The sequence below is a fragment of the Chaetodon trifascialis genome, chromosome 11, assembly GCF_039877785.1.
Source record: "Chaetodon trifascialis isolate fChaTrf1 chromosome 11, fChaTrf1.hap1, whole genome shotgun sequence".
Lineage (NCBI taxonomy): Eukaryota > Metazoa > Chordata > Actinopteri > Chaetodontiformes > Chaetodontidae > Chaetodon > Chaetodon trifascialis.
In genome coordinates this window covers 20676479-20700155 of record NC_092066.1, presented here as the reverse complement: position 1 = coordinate 20700155, position 23677 = coordinate 20676479, and the positions used below count along the sequence as shown (strand labels likewise).

The 23677-nt window shown below is 42.2% G+C and overlaps 1 protein-coding gene across 6 annotated transcripts in view; it reads left to right on the top strand.

Moving 5' to 3' along the window:
• Positions 1 to 11414, top strand: part of slc6a9 (solute carrier family 6 member 9) — a 67980-nt gene extending 56566 nt beyond the window's left edge. For 5 of the 6 annotated variants that reach the window (XM_070973583.1, XM_070973584.1, XM_070973582.1 and 2 more), the window contains 6 exons: positions 2628 to 2865; positions 3516 to 3650; positions 3747 to 3846; positions 5527 to 5627; positions 6432 to 6602; positions 7574 to 11414. In XM_070973583.1, coding sequence (XP_070829684.1) covers positions 2628 to 2865; positions 3516 to 3650; positions 3747 to 3846; positions 5527 to 5627; positions 6432 to 6602; positions 7574 to 7822 — 994 coding nt within the window. In that variant the 3' untranslated portion in view covers positions 7823 to 11414. Of the gene's footprint in view, positions 1 to 2627; positions 2866 to 3515; positions 3655 to 3746; positions 3847 to 5526; positions 5628 to 6431; positions 6603 to 7573 lie in introns of all 6 variants that reach the window. The other variant, XM_070973581.1, reaches the window with a different exon arrangement.
• Positions 11415 to 23677: the final 12263 nt, after the last annotated feature.

The window sequence follows — 23677 nt, the reverse complement described above, 5'->3', positions numbered from 1 at the left end:
AATATGCAGCTGGAGGCAGGAGACAATCAGTGTGGCATAAAGACAGCAAGGCAGGGTCTGTCCAAAGGTGACAAAATCTGCCTACCAGCACCTCTGAAGCACCCGTGAAGATGTCAAGTGTTAAAGCAACTGGTTTTGATGGAGCGTTTGAGCTGAGGAATTTCTTGTCTTCTGTGACTTCCTGGATTCCTATTGTCAATGTGAGTTTTCCAGCCAACCAGAGGCCAACTTCAGGAAGTTACTGCTCCAAACTGAGAAATAGTCCGACCCCCATAAAAACAAGCATGCCAGTTTTGCACCTTGATTTTTATGTATTAAACACATGAAAAGCAGCATGGCAGTTAGTGAGCTTCAGAAGTGTTTTAATGCTGAACACCTCTTATTTACCTTTGGACCCAAGCTAGCCACTTCCCCCTGCTCCATGTATTTGTGCTGATTTAAGATAACAGGCTCAATAAGTATTTCCCCTCAAAATGTGAAGTATTCCTTTAGGAGATCAGCTGGTGGTAAAAGTCCTGCAAAGCCAAATGAATATTTAACATGTTTACTGAACAGGTTGGCTTTCCACAAAGACCATGGGGACCATTCTTTGCAAAGCATTAATGAGGCTATAGTTAGACTATAATCCTTAAAACTGAAGTCCCAGGATTAAGATGACATACAATTGCAATGCACCAGCCTGCCTCTGCCTGTGTGAATATGACCGTGCTCACTGTGCATCAGGCTATGCTGCTGCAGTGTTACAGCAACACAGACCACCACCTTATTATTTGCACTAATCAGAGGCCAGGCAGAGGGAGTGAGAGGATGAGGAGGTGTAAAAGAAGAGGAAAGATGAAGTAGAAAGAGGAAAAGGGGAATGGAGAGAATAAACCACATGCGAGTGAAGGCATCAGTACGGGGGAACAGACAACCAGCAGGAGGGAGAGTAGAAGCTGTCTCAAGTTGTGCAGGGTGTATGGCACCCCCTCTCTAATGAGTCAAGGCTAGAGAGTGATGGAGAAAGTGAGAGGCGAAGGGTGAAATAGTCAGGATCCAACTTCAAGGTTACAGGTCTAAAAAGAGAAGGGGGAGAAGGTGAGATAAGGTGGTATGGGAGGAGGAACAGATAATGTTTTTCAGGCTTGTGTTAAGAGGCTAGTTGCACTTGGTTGTGCTTGTATGCCAGGGGAGCGAGTGGGAAGCTGAGGAGAAGGTTAAGATGGAGGAAAGGGGACAGAGGAGGAGATAAGGAGGGAGGGAAAGATGTCATTTACTCCCCTGAGCTTGTCCACACATGCTGACAGAGTGAGGGCGTCGGGGGTTGGAGGGGGCGAGGAGAAAGGCTGAAGATATAATTTGCTCCTCTGCCAGGAGCTTGAGGTTGTGCTATCTGAGCACACAGCTGTACGGCGGCCTAATCAGCTTGTGTTCTGCTGCTCTGTCCCTGTGGAGTCAGTCTCTGCACTCCTGTAACACCATCAATTGGTGCACATGCAGAAGTGCAGCGAGTGCAGGACTGAGCAGGGGCCTGACTGCTGGTTTGTGAGGGGCTGCGGAAGGGACCGGCATCAAAGCCTTCAAAGACATCCTCTGCGATGACTCGAACAGGAAGTGTGAGGAAACAAAGCGGCGTGTAAACACACAGTTCCCCTGTTGAGTCTGAGTCAGAGTGAAGATGAAGCAGGTGCTTCTCAGAACAAATACAGCAAACGCCAAGGGAAGAAAAGGACCACAGCACATCGCTTTGCTGCCTTTAATGGAGCAAACAGACTAACGTGTCAACACTGCTGTGTCTTCATCTGAGAGCAAATCATCTCGACTCAGCTCAGGTGTGATCTCAGGGCTAGACATCCCAAACGGACTGTGAGCTCTCTCTGATATGACTTCAATCTAAATATTAATCCAAACACAAACAGTGGTCCTGGACCAGCAAACCCATTCTTTAAATTTATGTTTCTATTTTCTGACATTTTGAGTAATCATCATAGACTGCACATAGGCTTTATTTTATTTGTCATTTTTGTGTCATTGAGATGAAAATCATAGCAATTCTGCTGTACTTTAGCGGCCACGGATAGTTTAAGAAACATTTTTCATGGATTCGCACGGCGCTGTTTGATTGAGTCACGTTTGGTCATCGTTCCCTTGAGACGTGAAAACAAGTAATAAAGTTGTCATTTGCTATGCACTCATGTCTGAGTTCATGCACCACATCAAAGACAGCTCATCAGGAGGTGTGGGCAGAAGAGCGTTTAGTAGAAGAGTATCAGTACTGGTATTAATATCAGCGATTCTGGCCTGGATCAGCACCAAATTTTGTGCTGTCACCCACCCACTATTTATTTGATGATGCAGGAGGGGGGATGGAGGGAGTTGTCACCACTGGGGGAAGAAATGGGGAACATTTTCTTTTTACTTGATTTTTGCATAAATTACAGAACATGATCATCTTCTAATTTAAGCGAGGAGTTTTAAACTAACACTCTGAAGAGCACAGATCCTTCATCACATCCTTTCATTGATAATTATAGCTGAAAGTTTTCTCTGTGCGCAGGGACAGTGGAATTGGCAGCAAAGCCGGATGCGCTGGTTTCAGTTTTATCCTGTTTAAATTATTATTTTTTCACTCTGTTTCCTCCATACAGGGACAGCATCATCATCAGTATAACCAACTGTGCGACCAGCGTGTATGCCGGCTTTGTCATTTTCTCCATCCTGGGCTTCATGGCACACAACCTGAACGTCCCCGTGTCAGAGGTGGCTGACCACGGCCCGGGCCTGGCCTTTGTGGCCTACCCAGAAGCCCTCACTCTGCTCCCCATCTCACCACTCTGGTCGCTGCTCTTCTTCTTTATGCTCATCCTCCTGGGACTGGGCACTCAGGTGAGGCTGCACATTGGCTCTGCATACACCCAAATCTATAATCAGGTCTGACGATGCCAACGCTTCAATGTGAATTATTTGTTTGATATTATGAAATAGGCTCATGTGGGCCATTCAGATTCTGATCTGGGAGCAGTCTGACCTCTTTGTTAAAGTCGTATCAAAATATGTCGATAGTTGAGTTTACATGCCACAATGTCAGATAACAGATGTCTATCTTAAAAATGGTGCACAGATGTTATCTTTAGTCTGAAGTTGTATCTGCGGCACATGCTGTTCACGGCTCCATGCTGATGCAGTAAATGGACAGAGTGAACTCAGTAGAATAAAAAGAATTGACAGGAACTGCATATATCTGCAAATATCTCAACAGCTATTGGAAGGGATGCCATGAAATTTGGTACAGACATTCATAGTGTTCAGATTATGAATCCTGCTGACTTAAGCAATTCCCTGACTTTCCTGTAGCGCCAACATAAGATTGAAATTGTGGTGTTGAGGGAAATGTTGAGGAAAACTGTTAGATGAACTGCCATGAACATCCTGCCCACTGATAAATATACTGTTCTCATCACGTAAGAAGGAATGTGAGCAACAGTTGTCCAATCTAACCTCCCATTTAACCGATTCCATGAACCTTTTGCCTGCAGTTCTGTCTGCTGGAGACTCTGGTGACAGCTATTGTCGATGAGATCGGAACAGACTGGATCATCAGGAACAAGACCGTGGTCACCCTGTCGGTGGCTGCAGCTGGATTCTTACTGGGCGTGCCGCTCACGACACGGGCAAGTCCCAGACACATGCAGATCATGTGTTTGAATGCAACTTGTTTTCTCTCTTGGAGATGTGGTTTTGTCTCATTGTCTGTTTTCTGTGTGCAGGCAGGAATCTATTGGTTGCTACTGATGGACAACTATGCTGCTAGTTTCTCTTTGGTCATTATCTCCTGCATAATGTGCATCTGCGTCATGTATGTTTATGGTAAGGAGGGAAACAGACTGAACATCCTGCATTGTGTTCTTTAACAGTATGTTGCTCTCATGTGATTTTATGACAAAAGCCTCGCATTTCAAAGAGAAAAACATACTCTCAGACAGATTAACATTATCATAAAAACATAGTCGCAATGGGGTTTGTAATTTTGTGTTATTTCTGGTTTGTTGGTGTACTTTTCTCTGGAGATGATTGGCCTTATGCAGACATAATGATTCCATAAAGAGGTAGTTTCAGCACAGGCGTAGTAGTGTGAAAGGAAAAGAAACATTTCCTGTCACGAGAAAATCCACAGTAAAGTCAGTGTGTCTGAGTCAAACAAGAGTCGGAAAAAAAAAGATGGAGACAGGAGAGGTTCACTGACAGTGAGTACTCAAAATTCACAATTATTGCAAACTCACCCAAATTTAACAATCACAAAAAGAAAACTTCATTGTACTAGAGGCAGAGATACTGATCTTTCTCCACCAATGGCAGGCTGACTGTGCCAACTCACACTTCTGCCTCAGGGCATGTTATCAGTATGTGCTGCAAGACTGGAAAAACCTTTTCTCCTCTTGCTTTTCCTTTCCTTTTTGCACATGCTGCACATCAGTACACCCTCAGTGGCAGATTATGAGGAAACACGACACAGTGCAGACACATGTGCAGGACAGACATGGAAACACATATAACTATAGCCTGAGATAACAGCAGTTCCATTGTCTAGCGGTACAGGCACATCATGACAGAGCCACAGTCTGATATCAGCACTGAGATGAACAAAAATGAAACTAAGATCAGGGTGGTGCACAGTGGAATTTATTGTGAGGCTTCCTAAAGTAACACTGAGACTGCGTTCCCCATGAGGACTGTAGTGAGACTCTTCAGGTACTTTCCGCATCCATCCACAGAGATGTTCTAAAGAGTAACCTGTTATGCAGCAGGACGCCACAGACTGAAGGCTGATCTGCTGACAGCCTTCAACCTCTGTCACTGAACAAAGAGTCATTTTACACCGGGTACATTTTCAGTTCATCAGCATTGTGAAGCAGAAGCCTGCAGTTAGATACAGTCACATGAACATGAGCTCATGGTAAAATAAAGAGGCGGTGGAGATAAGTGCGCTGATACTATCTTGAAAATATCACACAACTTACAGTTATTTAAAGTCAGCTCCCTTTTTTCAGTTTCCACGAGTCCGTCCATTAAATTGCATTTCATTATGCATTAGAAGTGCTAACTGTGACGTTCTTTTGATTTATATTGTTGTGGTTTGAAAGCAGTCTGAGCGGTGGTGTGTTTCCCTGGCCATTAAAGTCGTATTGCAGCCTCCTCTACCTGAGTGCTGCTGATAAATCAATCTCTAAATTAAAATGGATTTGTTTCTTGGTAACTGAGGGTTCCCCCCTGTAACACCATCTCATATGGGACATTTAGTGTTCCACAAATCCATCTGTCAAATTAAATGATTAGAAAAGAAATCTAGCCAAACTGGAGCCCCTCAGCTGCAGCCTGGGCCACCGGCTTTAGCAGAAACAGGCGAGAAAGGATAAAAGAAACCAGACACATTCAGTTAGAGCAGTCAGGTATTAGCAGTCCAAAGGTTCACCTTAAGGTAAAGGTTCATGTGTGTGTTGTATGTTATATATGTCATTATCATGGACTACTTTCTTTTTTTATTCGCAGGTCACACTAACTACTTTAAAGATGTTGAGATGATGCTGGGCTTCCCTCCTCCTCTCTTCTTCAAAGTCTGCTGGAGATTCATCTCCCCTGTCATCATCTCTGTACGTGAGCACACACACACTCACACACACCCAGAAGCTATTCTGCGACCACAGTCACGGAGACTGAATCAAAATTTGTTGCAGTCCCATAAATCGCGTCTCCTGAAACATTTAACGCGTTTGGAGATTTGATTGTTGTTGAAAGCGAACGGCACATTGATTTAGCAACCTGAAGGATGCTGAGTTTAAGGTTCCAAACTTTGCTGTGTTGCTGACACATTGTTCGGGACCTGACCTACATTTGAGCTGCCATCAGAACTAATCTGTTTGGCTACTGTTGGCTTTGTTTCCAACATAAACCTCTAAAAGCAAATCTTTCTGACTGGGAAACAGACACATGCAGCTGCTATCAATGGTATTTCCCAAGCAGGCAGCAGTATTAGTCCACTAAGCTGCTGGGCCAACCAAGAAATTCATTGTTGTGGATTACTGGTCAGATTTCAGGCACTTTTGTTCTCGCTTTCATTTCACTACACAGATTAATGCCCTGCTCTCCAGGCCCTCTGCTGGAACTGTGACTACACTCACTGCTGTTGGGAATATGCTCCTTGTAAATAAAAACACGTGTGCTGTGCTGCAGTCCACAGTGATCTCACCTGTGCTGAGTTAATGCGCATTTCAAACCGAACTGTAACGAGGATGGGGAATGCTGATTTAGCACTAATTATTGTGGTATATACTTATATGTTTTATCTGTTTTTGTGAAATTGATAGGCTTTGCATTAGCTTTGGTCCTGAGGGCATTTTTTCCTGCTCTAAATGATAAAACTCATACTCATCCCTGTCTCTCCTCTGTCCATGCAGTTCATCCTGATCTTCACGGTGATCCAGTACAAGCCCATCACCTACAACGACTACGTGTATCCCGGCTGGTCTCTGGCTATCGGCTTCTCCATGGCTCTGTCCTCAGTGGTCTGCATACCCCTCTATGCCCTCTACAAGATCTCGAGGTCCCCAGGAGCCACCTTCAGAGAGGTACAGCACCCCCTACAGCTGTTTGTCCTCAAAGAGTGAGCCTCTATGGCATTTCTGCTGTGAAATATGAAAGGATTTTTTCTTTATACCATGGCTACTTCTCAACAAACTGCCAACATCAGTCATTCATTTACTAATTTATACATTATGTGATAATATCTATACTCCCTGTATTGAAAAATTCCTGTTGCTAGCATTACTTGGCAACTTGTCGTTTCATTTAACACCAATCAGCTGAGAGTAGAAAAGGATTTCATGTTTGTGTCTAGCCAGAAACCTGCTTAAAATTCCAGAATTTATTATTAAGTTGAAAAAACTACATTTTTTTTAAGAAAATCCCAAAATAATAACTGAAGTGCAACTGCTTGAAATAATTCTAAAAAATGTGTTTCAAGTCAAAAAGTTCTGTTTCAAGCCCTGCAGGCAGTTGGATTGTCAGTTTGTATGTAAGTGCTGAACGTGGTTGAACTAACAGTTAAGAAGTAACAGCTGAAAGCAGCTGAAGTGTCATTCAAAGAGTAAGAGAGTGAAGTGGTTGAAACGTCAGCTGTAGTCGAAGCGCCAGTGTCACTTGAAGTGTGAACAGGTGAAGAACTGTCCGTTGAGGAGCAGAAGTCAGGCTGGTAGCACTTGAACTGTCAGTGGAGTGTAAGAAATGAAAGCATCTGAAGTGTCATTTAAAAAGCAGGAAATGAAAGCAGTGGAAGCGTCAGCTCAACTGAAAAACAACTGAAATTTAAGCTGAAGTGTCCCAGTCCCAGCTGATGTACGTGCACTGTAAATCACTGACTGAGATGAAAGCAGTTAAACTGACAGTGGAAGTTGAAGCTGTTGAGCTCATGTCAAAGTGTGCACACTTTGTAGCCACATTTACATCATGAATGAGTAAACTGGCATAGTTTTAATATTTCATATGTATCTTTGGCTGTGTGCGCTGAATACGCTGAATAATGCGTCCCTCTTTCTGTCAGCGGTTGAAGCATGCTTGCCAATCACATCCAAAGTGGGGCCCCGCCCTGCAGGAGCACCGGACAGGCCGCTACGCCCCCATGGCCTCCGAAGACACTGTGGAGGCTCGTCCCCTCAAGGAGAAGGAGGAGCTGAAGGAAGAGCTGAAGGAGGAGGAGAAGGAGAAGGAAAGGAAGGATGAGATCAGCCTCACCATCCAGGGAAGCAACGGCTCCACCAACACACACAACAACCCCAACCCCAGCGCATAGACGGCACCCAGCTCTGTCAGCGCTACCGGGCGGGTCCCCCCCCCTGCTCACCGCAGTCTCCTCCTCCTCTTCCTCCCTTCTCCTCCCTTCTCCTCCATCCTCACCCCGCTTTCCCGCAGTCCTCTGTGGGGGAGATCCCATTCACTGGAGACCTTTACATATTGTAAGGGCTTATTATATCTGTCCTAACCTCTTCTATCTATCTGTGTGTCGTCTCTAGATAAACGAAGAAAAAAAAAACGAAAGGAAGAAAAAATTGGGTCATCATCCAAAAGATTTGTGCGTGTGTTTGTGTGCGTGTGTGTGTGTGTGTGTGTGTGGGCAGGTTGTTAATTTGTTACACATAATTTAATAATGCAGTTTGTTTTTCCTTTCCTTTTTTTTTGTAAAACGTGTATATGTCATCTTCATATGCCGTTAGAGGTACAGTAGATTGTGAAGCTGCATGTGTTTGTTTTGTGCATGCAGCAACATAGAGACACACACTGTTCTCCTTTATTCTGTTAGCTGGGTCTGTTCGGGGTTGGTGACTTTCTAGCAGCAGTGATATGACAGCCGGAGACTTGTTGTGATGTGATACACAGTGGTGCTGTAACAAAGAGGAGCAGGGTGAACTGTGCCTGGACTGGCCATTTACAGTGCGATGATGCGGAAAAATGCAAATAGGCTCAATTCTGCGGCCAGAAAAACAGGCGAATATACTCATTCACACTCATACACTCACAATATTGTACATTTTACAGCACACAGTGACCTCAACCATAGTTGATCTCAGCTTAAGACTAAGCCTGTTGTTTTTTATGCTGCTTCTTCTTAAAAAAAAAAAAAATCCTCTACAGAGCACAAATATTTAACAAACATCGGAGTTGGCAACTGACACTTAGGGCTGATTTTCTGTGGAAAATTTCCTCCATTTATAACCTTTTCCACTAAAGCTGCTTAAACTCGGCAGAGAAATATCAGTGAACTGTACTGTACTCTCTGCCTCCGCATTCACACACACACACACACACACACACACACACACACACACACACACACACACACACGCACACACACAACATTGTTTCCAGTTTTTTGACAGAAGAGATCCCAGTGCCCAGTTCTCAGGGTCCGAGCGAAGTGAAACGTTGTGGTTTATCGTTCCTTGCCTGTGGAAATCTTGACTACGGTGGCCTGTTAAGATTATAGGGACCGAAACCACCTCACTTTCCCCGCAGTCGAAAAACACCCACACATACACACACAACAGGTGGATGCAACTCTGTATATTGAAGTGCCATCTCTTCTTAAGTCTTCCAGGCATTCTTTTTGAGTGAAACACATCTCGGTATGTGGTCTATTAAGGAGGATCCGGGCTAGAGGAGGTAGCTAGTGAAAGGATCAGAGGTGTGTCATAGTCTGTGTCTCCCTTGGGTCGTAGCAATCTGCCCCATTAAGGCATGTTACCAAAAACATTACCCGAGTTACCCGAGTCCTGCACATGTTTTTGGTAACATATATACTGTGTATCTCAGAGAGACTGGTGCGCTGTCTCCTCCAGTCAGTGGAACCTTTAATGTATTTACAGGCATTTATTTTAAAGCTCTGAGCCAAGCTGTGCTGTGATTGACGGAGAGAGAGAGAGAGAGAGAGAGAGAGAGAGAGAGAGAGAGAGAGAGAGAGAGAGAGAGAGACAAAGCGGAGAGATGCAGCTTGTTTCCAGAAGAAGACAGAATAAAAAATCCATTGAAATGAGTTACGTAGTTTTAAATGTAGCTGTATAGTATCGTTCTCTCAGTAGAATTCTCCTTTTTACCTTTCATCATTGTAAAGTAACTTAGTAAATAATAATGAGGACAACATGTGTTTATTTTGTACAAAGAATAAAAACTACAGAGTCATAATTAACCACGTCTACCATTCCTCATCTGTGAAGTGATTTGTTGCTGTTTGGCTGGAGGGTGTGATAGGACAGAGGGGGGTCTTTTTAACATGCAGGTTTGGGTTTCCCAAAAGTGATTGGAAAGCATCCACGATGTCTTTGTCGTGGTGTGATGGCGGAGGTTAATGACAGTCTAAATGCAGAACAAATACGTGGAAATAGTTGTTGTTTCGTCATCCAGACAGCCGTGTGACGATCACATCTTCTTTTGCCCTTTCGACCTAAGATTCTTTTCCGGACGCCTGCTCAGGTGGTAGTGAGATGCGTTTAGCTTCATGGGCAGGGAGGATTTTTGGGATTGCTTCAGGTTTGGCTGTTGTGTTTCTTCTCGTCGTAGTTTCGGTTTCTCGTTGTTTGTGAGCTGTCAAATCATCAATGAAGTCGATTTGGAGAACTAGAGGGCTATGATAGCAGAGAATGGTGATCTATTCTTGCAAGGAGTTAAAAATATCCAGGCTTTCGGCACAATTTCAGACTTAATCTCTCCACTCTTGCCTCTTGCCACTATTCCCCATAATCATGTCTTTAGAAGAGGGTAGTGATTTTGACATGACGGTGCAGTTGCTCCTTTAGTCCACAAGATGGGGTGATGCTGACGCTCAGGGTAGTAAAGGCACAACAGGGGTGCAACTGTGAACAGAGGGCCCAGCAGATGAGGCTTCCTGGGGCTGAACATGTTCAGAGTAGAGTAACAAAGAGAGAGATCAACCCTAAGCGCAGAAGTTCAAATATAGTGAAAGTAATCAGGACAGCGAGTAATGCATTCTGAATCAAGCACACATTTCTACCCAGGTTTTTTACAGGAAGGTTCTCAGATCGTAGAACTGTACATGGTATCAGCATCAGCAGAGTCTTGTAGCAGTGGTTGGTAGTTAGCGGTCCGTTTTGACTCTTTTTGGTTTACTCCTATTCACATCACACATGCCGTATTTTGTGGTAGCGTTTATTTTTAATGAAATTACTGCAAAACCAGGTGCTCTATGAAACAATACATTCTCACCATCTACTAAATATATATTGCATCGCTTCCTCTGAGTAGAAATACCAATCTAAGGATCATGACGCTTTCTAAATGAGGTTTTATTTGCTGAAAAGGGTGAATATGAACTTATTATTCTCAGTGTATTTTGGGACGGCTTGTAGCTCAGACTGTTTGTGATTGCCTGTCTCATGTGTTCATGCTGTAGTAGGTGAAGCTTAGCCACCATGTTACCGTGCTATATATCCCAGCCCTCACCATCTCTGCTGGCCCCACAATTCTTCCTCCCTTTGTACAGTAATGTAAAAAAAATATATAATCGGACAGTGTGTATGTGTGTGTTTATCTTTGCTTTTATTTTGGGGGGGGGGTAAGTGTGTTTTTGCGGGTCTAGGGAAAGTGGGTATTATTTCATTTTGTTTTTGATTTGTCATTTCTCTTGTAGCGTATTGTAGACGATGTCAGGTGTACTGTGTACTCTGTGTGTAGTGGATTAGCTCTTACTGCTGAGCCTGCATGTAGAGCAGGCGTAGTGTCAGTATTGATGTCAATGTACCTCTAACCTATCAGAACTAGCCAAGTCCTATTCTGCTAATAATATAGTTTATCTTTTAAGAAAAAAAAAAACATTTTGTACTAAAAGAGAAGGAAAACTACATATTTTATCTTCAGAATTTACTCATTGTTTATTCATGTTCAGTGACATGTTTGTTTTACAAGTCGTATTCCTAGAAAAATTAAGAAGAAGCCAGTTAATGTTAAAAGCATTTCCAAACAAAAAGCTTTGGAGTGAAACTTGAACTACAAAAGAATTGTCAGTTTGTGGTGTGGATGGCAGCTGCAGCTACATGACGATGCCTTTTTCAAACCGTATCGCATGAACTTAAAGCTATATTTTACACGCTGCAGTGCCAACAGTCGTACATCGCTGTTTACCTTTAATATTCTGTGGCCCTTAACCCAAGCAGTTTGGCTTTTTCTGTCTAGTTGTTACAAAATGTTCAAAAATGAGCAAAATCAAAACACCAAAATTACTTTTCAACCAAGACTGAATTAGCATCAGGACCCATTAATCCACATTTTCATTCTTGTGCAGCCCTGATGCATAGTATCCAAACATATACTGTTTTAGATGAGCATTTTAGGCATTTATGTGATAAATATGTATCAGTCAAGGGTCCAGTTACCGTTATATTTTGATTTTTTTCTCTTGTTAGTAAAGCAAACCTTCAATTTTCTGGCTACCAAAAGAGTGAGACCCATTTGGTCCTCTGGAAGGCTGAAAGACACACAATTGATAATAGTTAGTAACTGACCCATGTCCTCAACTACTTATTAAGTGTTGCCTATTATCATCTTCCACTGAGGTGGCTCTGCAGAAAGTCACTGATGCAGACAAACATGAAGGTTTGGACCATTTTTATACGCAATTTAACAGCACAACTGTTCTACTGAACTAAACACAAAACTGTGATTTTACCTGGTTTCTGTGGTTCTCTGTAAGTTACAGAACATTACCTCTTGAATTTCCTACTACTGCTCATATAAACTTAATCTCATGTGTCAGCACTTTAAAGAATTTTTTTTTTATAAGCCACATGAAAAAATCTACAATCAGAATAATAATTCACACTTTCATTTCAATAAAAAATACAAAAACAAAAAAAAAAAAACAAATACAGTGGACAAACGGTGTGTTGTTGCTATGCCAATGTAAACTGTTTCATGGGAGGAGTGGAGAGGAAAAGCACAAGTGAGAAAAGAGAACACAGTTCTTCTGGTATTCTCGATCATATCTATCTGTCTATCTATCTAACCATGTCTGTTCTTCTTGTTCTTCAACCTTTAGGGCCAAAATCCATTGAAATGTCTTAGTCCTGTCAGCTGTATATCGTAAACTGTTGAATTACAAAATGGTAAATAAAATCTATTTTAAAGATCAGCGCAGTGTTCTTTTGTTTCGTGGTGGTTGTTCGTAGTCATATGCCTTCATACCACTCCACTCTACACTACCATATTTGATAAATATTGGGTGTTTTTCATCTACTTCAGATGGATGCTTTCTTTTCTGGTTCTGTCATCCCTCGTGTTCTGAGGATTGTCTCATAAAAAGGCACACAGATAGTTAAAGAATGAGAATTTAAGTTGTATTTTAAGTCCTCGTACTACATACTATAGCATGGGAAAATCCATATGAAAAAAGAAATAATGAAACCGTATGGACAAATATAAAGTATTGAATCTACATGACCATCATTGTCCCATAATCTCTATTATTTACCAGTGTTTCCAGACCCTTTGTGGCCCTTTCAAGTGACACTACATAATTCATAGGAAATAAAATGCACCCTTGCTCTATTCAGCCTAACTTGGTCTGGTATGTCTGATATGTTCACTAAAAGTTAGCAAACTTTGTACATAAATATTATGTCGCTGATGTCAGTGAGTCTGTTTTCTGACTGTGTAATTCCCCTCTACCTACTGTATGCTATAGTTACATCATATTTTAGCCGAAAGTAAAACAAGAAGTAAACACAGCGCACTTCCCTGCCAGACATGTTTGTTATTTCTTGCTTGTGGTCCTGTTCAACCCACCGTCAGTCAGGTCATCTAATGAGAATATCTGTTAAGCATCTGACAACGGAGAATCTTGTGAAATGAAGAGAAATCGTGGCATTAACCAGCAATTTCCACTTGTGGCCTCACCGTACATGGTTCAGCAGCAGTTGCATTGTCTCGCTTTCAAGTGACGCACTGTCTGAAAAGAAAATATTCAAGGCAAGTCCTGTCTGAGCATATGAAGAAGCCTTTGATATTGCCTGTGTTTTTCATCTGAAAGTCTTCATCAGGATCAAGACATGACACAAATGTGTCTGCAGACATCACTCAGGAGATCAATGAGAAGGCGCCGTGCAACACACCCAATACAGACCGCCTGTATGTGTGCTCACAATACAGAGAATACGAATCAAAGCATAGCTGCTCAGACAGACTGACAAATTAAAATTCAAAATTATTTTACATGAACATCGCAATGAATAAATGTTGACAGGCCTTCTGAAACACAGCTTCTATATAATACTGCTTTTACAATAAAATCAGTGGATTCATGAAGCGACGTCTACACCTGTGACACCTCATCAAGCAACTTTATGCCAAACAAATAGAAGTATTCTGTATGTTTGTCAGCATGGGAATTTTACTAGATAGATAGATTGACAGATACAGGTATGGCTGCACCATAGCAAGGTATCAAGGCAATGCTGGCAAAAAGAGAATTTCAAGCTTCAAATGACAAACAAGAAACAAAATATATAAATACATATAGAAAATGTCCACTAGATTTATGTGTTTTATCCCTTTTGTTTGAAATGTAGTATCTCGCTCTGTATTACCAGCGGACAGAGCAGGATATTGTAATTGTTATCAAGCTGTGTGTGCATGTGTAGGTGAGGACTGCATAAACATATTCAAATATTTCAATTAGAATTACAATTGGGATCATTGGATATAAATAGAATTAAACAATAAAATAGGTGATACAAAAGCATATAATGGGAGAAATGTAATATCAGTATAATCTATTATAGAGCAAAAAACTTAAGGTAGTTGCGGGAAGGAGGGTAGTGCAAAGGTCATGGTGTGGTATTGTGCATAGGAGGACTAACATAATAGGATAGTTCTATGTAAAAGTCACAGATACAGTGCAATGTATAGGACAGCGTGCAATCGAGCACAAGTTTAACATGTAGAGCTGAGGTTTATGAGAAGAGTCCTTTTGTTAGAGACTTGTAAATATACCAGACTACATTCAACATCACTAAGTTTAAAGTTTTGGCCTCTAGAAGGTGCGACATTTATTGCAACCCACCACTCAACATTGTTAGTTAAGTCTGGTGAATCTGTTGAACTTTTTTTTCACAATAAGGAAAACTACCATCCACAGGAGCAGCAGCTGTGGCTTCGTTCAGAGGCCTTACCTTTGGGCTGACTTGCTCTCATCAATGTGCAGAGCAGGTGGTGCTTGATTAAAGGTCCAGGTGTAGTGGGTGTCAATAGTTTTCATCTTCTGTGAATCATGAATATTCACTGCAGATTTCATAAAAAATGTCTTTCATTAGTTTTTTCAAATACCCCACAGATCAAAGTGATGGTCAAGGAAGAATTTCAACCTGGCAGTATACAAAAGGGCACCATGCAGTATCAAAAGAAAGCAGAAGAGGGCAGCATGGGTGTGGATATAAGGACAAGCAGACTCTTTTCCCGGCACAGCTGCAGCCAAGCCTTTTTATCACTGGGTCATAACATCCATCATGGGCGTCACCAGGTTACAGGATTTAGAAAGATGATAACACAGCTGTATGTCAATGGCTTGTTAAGTGGCAGAACAACGTACAACACATTTCTTACTGTCAGTGTTGGCTTACTGTTTTTCCAGTTGGATAAGTCTGCTATCAGCAATCTCATCAGCTACAGCAGTCCCAGCTGTGGAAGATGGGAAACAACACAGAGAATCAGCCCTTAAAATAGATTAAGAGTTTAATTATAAGTATTGATCCAAACAGTGACAGACAGAGGACAGTTGTTGAGTCCTAACTGTTGATTATAATCCTTGAATGCAGTCCATATTGTCCTCAGAGCAACGGTAGAGTGGAGAGGTACAGCTTGTGTGTCAGGGGTGGCTGAAGGACATTTCCTACACTGGAGTGGCCTTTTTTTTCTTTTTTTTTGACAGAAACTATTTTCCTGCCTATGGCACCACTGTTGCACTGTGTTTGAAAGGTGACTCCACTTCTGGGAACCCAACCTTTCTCACAAATACAATCATCATTCAGGGTCACAGCGAGCAAGCTGTTGGTCCCCCACTTCTGTCAGCTATAATATACGACGTATCTGCAGTGTGACACCACAGCGTTATACTTTCATTAATAAGGCTGGGTGGAGAGTGCGAGTGGCTGTTATTGCTATTCAGATCATATGACACAAGCCAGAGATTAATGACAAAACTGAAGAATCCTTCACCCTGATGTCAGCCCGTCATCCATCAATCTGTTTGTTTCCATGCGGTCATGCACAATGCAGAAATAGTGCAGGCATGCCACATTAAAACAGAGGAGAGTTGGGACTTTTACCATCATGTGTTGAAGCTTCAGCATCAGTTCAGGGCGAGTTACTATAAGGACAAATACATAAAGACAAACTGTTTACACCCACTTTCACACCTATAGGGTCTACAGCAGGAGTGGGGAACCTTTGTCCCATCAAGAGCCATTTCAATTTTTAGAACATCCTTCGAGGACCATGCTCAGTGGTGCCCCCAAAAAGAGTCTTTAACACATATATCACACCAACCTCTGTGATGGCTTGAACTGCTTCTCTTTGGCGAGGCGTCTGATGTCAGATGGTAGAAATGATGATGATGATGATGCTCTCAGCTGGTTTTCCAGGGTTGGATCAGTCAGTCTTGAGCAGAACTGAGTCTTTGGAAGTCAGTTTTGCAGGTCGTTGCTTTGCAGCTCAACGGTTTCATGTTGCAGGTTGTCAGACACATCAGCTGTTTTCATATATTTAATATATTCAGTTCCTTTGTTTACTTTTTACATCCTGAAACCTCTCATCAAAAGCCTGGAGGAGTTTTCCCACTCAGCAGCATATTCAGACGTCATAGCAGCTTTAATTTCTCTTCAAATGATGTCACATTTGAAAGCAGAGAGAAGCTGGCTGGAGCTTGAGGTTCAGCTCTGAGAGGTTCTTGATAATGTCCTCCATGAAGGCCAAATACTGGCTAATTATCAGCATGCTAGCAATGTTAGCATGTAGCTCGGAGCACAGTTTTTGCCTGTGTACTTTTTTTGTGGCATTGGACTAAATGATTAATTGGTGATTAAAGCAATTATCAGTCGCAGCCCTGTTTTAGTCCCTAATATAGGTCAAGCTGCAAAAACCCTAAGTATCATAATGCTACTCAATAATGTCTTTTTCTAGATCGTGCCTACCTGCATGGAAAAAAAAACAAGCAATGCCACTGCAGTAGTTTTCTCAGACTTGACAAACGTCCCTCTGAGCTCTACATGACATTTTTTGACTGTTTTCTTGAGCTTATCAGTCCTCCCCATGACTGACCAATTTACACTGACATGAAAAATGGGTGGAGTGCCACTTCTGGGATACCTCAGATTCATTTTTGTGTTTTTATATGGGAATATTACATCTGTTGGAGCTTTAGCAGTGCTCTGCCATTTTGGAGGCCCAAACGTGTAAACAGTTTAATCAAAGACGTGGCATTACTTCTTCTTTTATTCATTCAGTGCTGTAGAGTAGATCTCTTTAGTGATCAACACTGTTCATCACCAACACTCGTGGCATTCTTTCCATTTCACAGAAAATATGTAAACTTTGTTTGAGCATTATGCAGTATTTGCTATAATATAATATAATGTTTAAATATTATGCAGTATTTGCTTTGTTGGCTAACAAAATGTTCAGCTGCGAGCCTGTCAGTCACCCGGTAATTGCTTTGCCACTCTGCATTTCTCTTCAGATTACCGCAGGATAGCGGAACATGTCAGCTGTTAAACTGAAGGAAAACAGTTTCTGGAGGGAGCTAAATGCATTGACTTTATTAAATTAACATGCCGCTGCCTTTGCCAAGGTTTTCACAACATGTCCATCTCTGTAAAAATTAGTAAGTTAATTCCTGTTTCTTGGAGGGTGACTTTGCATTTCTTCTATAAATTAAATCACAGTGAGTGCTCTTGTCAGCTGGTAGGCAAGGATACTAATGTTTACTGAGAATACTGTGGGGAAATATGTTTTCTTGGCACTTAACTTGCTTTTAATTTCCACAGGTGCCAAGTTGGTTACCATGTCACCCTGTTGATGCCAGAATGGGAATATAAATGACTGTCCTTCACAGTTTTGTCCTTTAAACCAAAATGATGTATTGTTTCATCTAAAGAAGTGAGAGAAAACAAAAATCACCTGTTCAGGTTTTCTTTTGAATCACGTCACACTTGAAGAGTGATGTGTTATTTTTGGATAAAACCATCCATCCATTTTCTATGCCGCTTATCCCTTTCGGGGTCGCGGAGGGCCGGAGCCTATCTCGGCTGTCAATGGGCGGGAGGCGGGGTACACCCTGGACCGGTCGCCAGCCGATCGCAGGGCACATACACACAACCATTCACACTCACACCTAGGGGCAATTTAGAGTCACCAGTCAACTTAATGAGCATGTTTTTGGTCTGTGGGAGGAAGCCAGAGTACCCGGAGAGAACCCCCACATGCACAGGAAGAACATGCAAACTTCACACAGAAAGGCCCGACCCAGGAATCGAACCTACGACCTTCTTGCTGTGAGGCACGCGCACTACCTGCTGCGCCACCGTGCAGCCCAGATAAAACCATTTGTTTCTCAAAATTCAACATCTTTACCTGGACCAGCAAGAAGTAAAGGCATATCTCACCTCTCGCCGAGAAGGCCCAATGTTAGACAAAATAACTTAATGCGCCAGACTCATCAGTTCAAATTTAGCTTCAATTGACCTCCAAAGTAAGATTTTACCTTTCGAGAGTTGATAGATAAAAAGTCATCCCTTGCTCTACATTTTAAAAAATGACCGGATGGCATGCTTTACACAGGAGACGTCCATCAGCAGGGATGGAAGAGTTGGTCAGACTTCCTCGGTCAGCAGCTCTCTTTACCCTTCACATTGCCTGGGAGTGCTGTCATGCCCACACTGACTGATTTGGATCAGTGGTTCCTGAGAATTTGTCTTGACTGCAGAGGGTTGGGGAAACGGACCGTTCATCACCTTAATGGAAGAGTATTGATTGTGGTGCAGAAGCACGATACCCGTCTGCAATAGTAATGGACTTCCCGAGAATCGCAGATGAAAAGGCATCAGGGGATATCCAAGAGGAGGGAGACACCTCTGCCCTGATTGTTCGTACTCTGTCATCTCTTTGGACGTGTGTGTGCCTGCACCTCTTCTGTCTATTAATATTTCCAGATCAAGAAATGAAAGCACAAAAATGAGAACACATTATTGAATTATCACTTCATCATGTTACAAAAAATATGTTGTCACTCTCACTGTTTGTGAAACTCACAGCAGTGGAAAACAAAACAAGCGAAGGAGACGAAGAAGGGTTTAAAAGTTGTGCGCGGATCTCACCGAATGGGAGGAGGCTTATCCGTACTTAATGAAGAGCAGTGTCGGTCAGAGTTGTGCTTTTGTAAAATGTGCTACATAGATTTTAGTGCATCACACGAAGGGAAAAGTGACAAATCTGCCAAACATAAGCACACCCAAGAGGAGCAGAAACACGCTCTGCCAATGACTGCATTTAAACTATCGCATCCATTTCCATCATCACCCTCTCCTGCCTTGCCAGTGGCCTCTTTCAAAATCACACATCTCCAAAATGTAATGTGTAAGTGATGTGTATATATCCTAATATTATCTGTAATACATAAATAGTGCTGAACTGATATGCCCTTTAGTGTTTTCATTCACATAATGCAGGGATGCTCACATCATATAACTTCAACCTGGTATCTGAATCTGACCACCTAATTGTTGCTCTGATATTTTAAAGCGAGTGGTTGTGTAGTGGTGGTTTTAAGATTCACTGTGTGTCTAAATGTAAGGATGTGGACAGAGGTAGGGGCAGTGGGATGGCCCAGGCCCAGGCACCAGAAAATTTCCTGTATTTTTAAATCCCAATGTTGAAATGACTATGATCTTTCACTAACCTTAAAACAGCTGCAAACCATATTATAGGATAGCAGAGTATCACATAACAGCGTGACTGTGTGAAAGGGGTCACAGTGACAAACTTAGAGAAATGAAATGTGATTTGCAGAGTAGTCCAGCACTGATGTTCTTGACAGGTGATTGGTTTGTATTTGTCTGTGGGTTCGCCATGTGAACTATCTATATAGTGTGTGGTCTGTAACGACAAGCAACGCTTTCACATTACATGCTGATGTTATCCATTATTAATCTGGAAATATTGATTAGAGCAGCTTTAAAAAAAAAAAAAAAAAAGCAATATCTCTCTCCAGCATTGCCTGGATAATCCATAGAACATGCTGTCAACAGCTTTGTTGTGCAGAAAGTAGTTCCACTGAAAACTGTTGAAAGAGAGGTCAACGAATTAGCTGAGACATTGTTTCTGGGACATTGCTGCTGCTGAATTTCATAAATGTCACCTTTCAATACTGTGAACACCACAAATGAAGTTCCATTCTCTGTTGGACTGGGAGCAGAAGCAGACAAATGCAACTGCTAAAAACACCCAAAACTATCTGCATAGTCACATATTACTGTGATAAATGATTAAATATGTTTTTTGGCAGTTTGAATGAGCCTAACCCCTTAATCTATGAGTTTACTTGTACAAACCAGTGTTGTTTACTTGACATGTGCACCCTCAGAAATATCTGCAGGGAACATGCCTTTTCTCTACAGATTAGTGTAATCCTGTATTCTGTGATCTCGCATGTCAAAATCTCTGACAGCTGTCAAGGTGTGAGGGCCAAGGCAAGGGATGATGGACAACTGACTCATCCACGGTGTGTGTGTGTGTGTGTGTGTGTGTGTGTGTGTCTGTGTGTGTGTGTGTGTGTGTGTGGCAGAGGCACAGCAGCAGGGCCTAATAACATAAGACTCTCTTAACCTCCATTCAGCTGTGTTTGACAGTCCCCTCAGTGATTAGTGGAACAAATATCTGCCTGTCGCATTACAGCTGTTGTTTTGGCGGCCTTTTGTAAAGCTTTCATGTCCTGCATGCTTTTCCTTGGAAGATCATCACATTATACGGTGTGTGTGTGTGTGTGTGTGTGTGTGTGTGTGTGTGTGTGTGTGTGTGTGTGTGTGTGTGTGTGTGTGTGTGTGTGTGTTTAGGTTTGCTTTAAATTGCTGTTATCTCCTTAGCATCTGTCTGCGCATGTTGTTGTTTATAACTCATGCAGACCACATTGTGATTTCCTCACCTGGATTTTTTTTTTGTATTCATGTGAAAAATTGCATTCATTTATATTGCTCTGTAAAATATGCAAATTGCTCTTATAGTGCCCTGGTAATTTTCCAGTCTATATTGCTCCATCTCCATCTGTCGGTCTGACTGTGAATCAAGCTGTCAAAGTTTGTCTCTGCCTGCCATTTCGCAAATAGTTGAAACCTATCAGTTTTAGTAACAAAGAGATGGATGATTCAGTCACAGTTATATTTCTCACAATAACAAGGAGTGTGTGTTTCCATTCTTCTTCTGTGCTCGTTTGTTCATCTTAATTCAAGCTTCCTTCACAGACTGTGATTCAGGAAAAAGAAATTGCTGTTTTTCTATTTGATGTAGCTGAGCAACAAAGAAACCACATGGTAAAAAAGACACATCATTTCAATATTAGAAGTGGAAATCCATAGCAGGGCTGCACACAATGTGTTCCCTCTTTGATATAGAGGTGTTTTCATTTACAAGGCAAGTTGAGAAAGAGAACATTCCTAATTACATTAAATCCCTATGGGAGGAGCTGCAAAAGGGATGAAGGGTTTTTACTCAAACATACACACACACACACACACACACACACACACACACACACACACACACACACACAAGAACGTGCGTGCATGCACACACACACACATGCACACACACACACGCATGCACACACTTCGTATACACACACACAAACACACAGGCACCTGGAAGCTCAGACAACCTCAGTATTCTTAGGTTGGCCACACAGCAGCACTAATGGAACTGTGATTAGTTCAAGTGCACTTTAGGCAGTTGGACAGTAGGCACAGGGCTGATTTCCCCACAGATCTGCAGATTCCAACAGGCAACCATGACATTATAAGCCCAACTATCTAACTCTACAATGGTTTAATAAGGTACTTTTTTTTTGTTTATGGCTGAAAAACACAACTTGTTAGCAAAGTTTATGGACCAATTTATGTGCAAATAAAATGTGGATGGGACTGTGCATGCATACAAATAGCCCGTGTGTTGCAATTTAGCATTTGTTGCTTTTCCTCTGAGCCAAAAAGGGAGAGTTAAGAGCAGCAGGATGAGAGGAAAGATGGTGAAAGGAGCCCTCTGCTCTTACAGACATTTGAGTGTGATGTTAATTATCCTGATGTGGGTCGAAATAGGTTCGTGCTGGCCCAGAGGGGGTAGGAGGAGATCATTAAAATCCGAGCTCAAACACACACACACACACACACACACACACACACACACACACACACACACACGCACACACACACACACGCACACACACACACACGCACACACACACACACACACACACACACACACACACACACACACACACACACACTGCCGCCCTCTCAGTATCGCAATTAGACACAAACTGATGTACCTGCTCAAGCATGGGAACCTTCTCACACGTGGCCACGCATCACCGCGCATGCACACGCACGCAGGCGTTAATCAAGCGATGCTAAATGTGGGTCAGCGCGGTTTAAACCGCTGTGGCGTGTGATTAGTGTGTGATCATGTCATCATCACAGGCGTAACTTGGTGCACCAGCGGGGGTACTTCAGCAATTTATTTCAGTAATTCATTTCAGTAATTTCAATTATTTTACTTGGCAGGAGGTAGTGGCGAGATTGCAACAGAGTAGCTCAACTATTAAAATTCTGTTCTGATTAGAGAAAATATTACATATTCAGCTGAGTCATGCCAGAGGGCTAAACAGTTAGCTAAAAGTGGGCTAAAACAGATACATTTCCAGTTGTGTAGGACCTGTGACTCTTTCATCTGTTAACCCATTAGCTAGCTAGCATTCAACCATTTTTGTTACTTTTTAGCTAGCATTAGCCATATTAACTATTTACCCGTACTTTTAGCTAACTATTTGAATTGCATGTCCACTATCTTAGCTAACTTTTTAACTGCTTATCCATCATTTAAGCAAGTTTTCTGCCTACTTATCTAACTATTTGAACTGTGAGCACATTATTTTAGCTAACCAACATAATTTAACTGCTTATACATTATTTTATAATAATGTATAAGCTATCTTCTGAATTGAGTGTATTAGCTAGCTAAAAAGAGGATAACTAGTTTACCCAGTTAAATGTATCGGATAAATGAAATGGCTTACCAAAAGTATAAAGCAGTTGAAATTGTTGGCTAAAAACATGGCTAAATGATTGAAACTCTAACTGATAGTAGTATGAATGCAAACTTGACCAAACTGAAGTATGAAGAGAAAACGTCATGTTTATGAACGCCTTTGGAACATGATGGGTGGTGTTGATGAGGGGACACTTGAGTGCATTTGTGCTCTATGGGAACCGAGGGAAATGAGCCCTGACCTAAAAGCATTTCAGTGTTACAAATGCTGGACAGTAGGGGCCCCGAGAGGACTGCAAACCAGAAAGTAACCTCTGCTCAAATTCATTCTCTCCCCCACCACCACTCATGAACTGCAGCCGCCTGCTGTGACTGAGCACCAGCCTATAGTTTGGTGTGATAGTGAAGCGGCGGAGTTCAGCCTCACTTGCCCTTGGCTAGACAGAAATTACGCTTTTTCCGTGCTTTTCCACGCTTATTCTCTTCGTTGCCGCTGCAGGAAGCACCGGGACGAGCGTCCCTCTATCAGGGACTGAGCGTGGAGGATCGGATCTGAAGCCCGTGACCCTTCATAATAAAAGACAAGGCCGCTGTCCGCGGTGCTGAAATCACTCTCTGCAAATGTCTTGTTTCAGAATAAAGCGACGCTGTTTGTCCTGGTTCATTTAGCAGCGGGAATTACACTTTTAATGCAGCTGCCCGGGCAGCGATGAGAAAACCGAATTTATGTTTTGAAAGTGAATGAATGAGAATAAAGTCCCCAACCCCCCTCGCTCTCTTTCTCTCTCTCTCTCTCTCTGATGCACAGCGAGAGAGAAACAGAAAGGGGGAGGGAGTC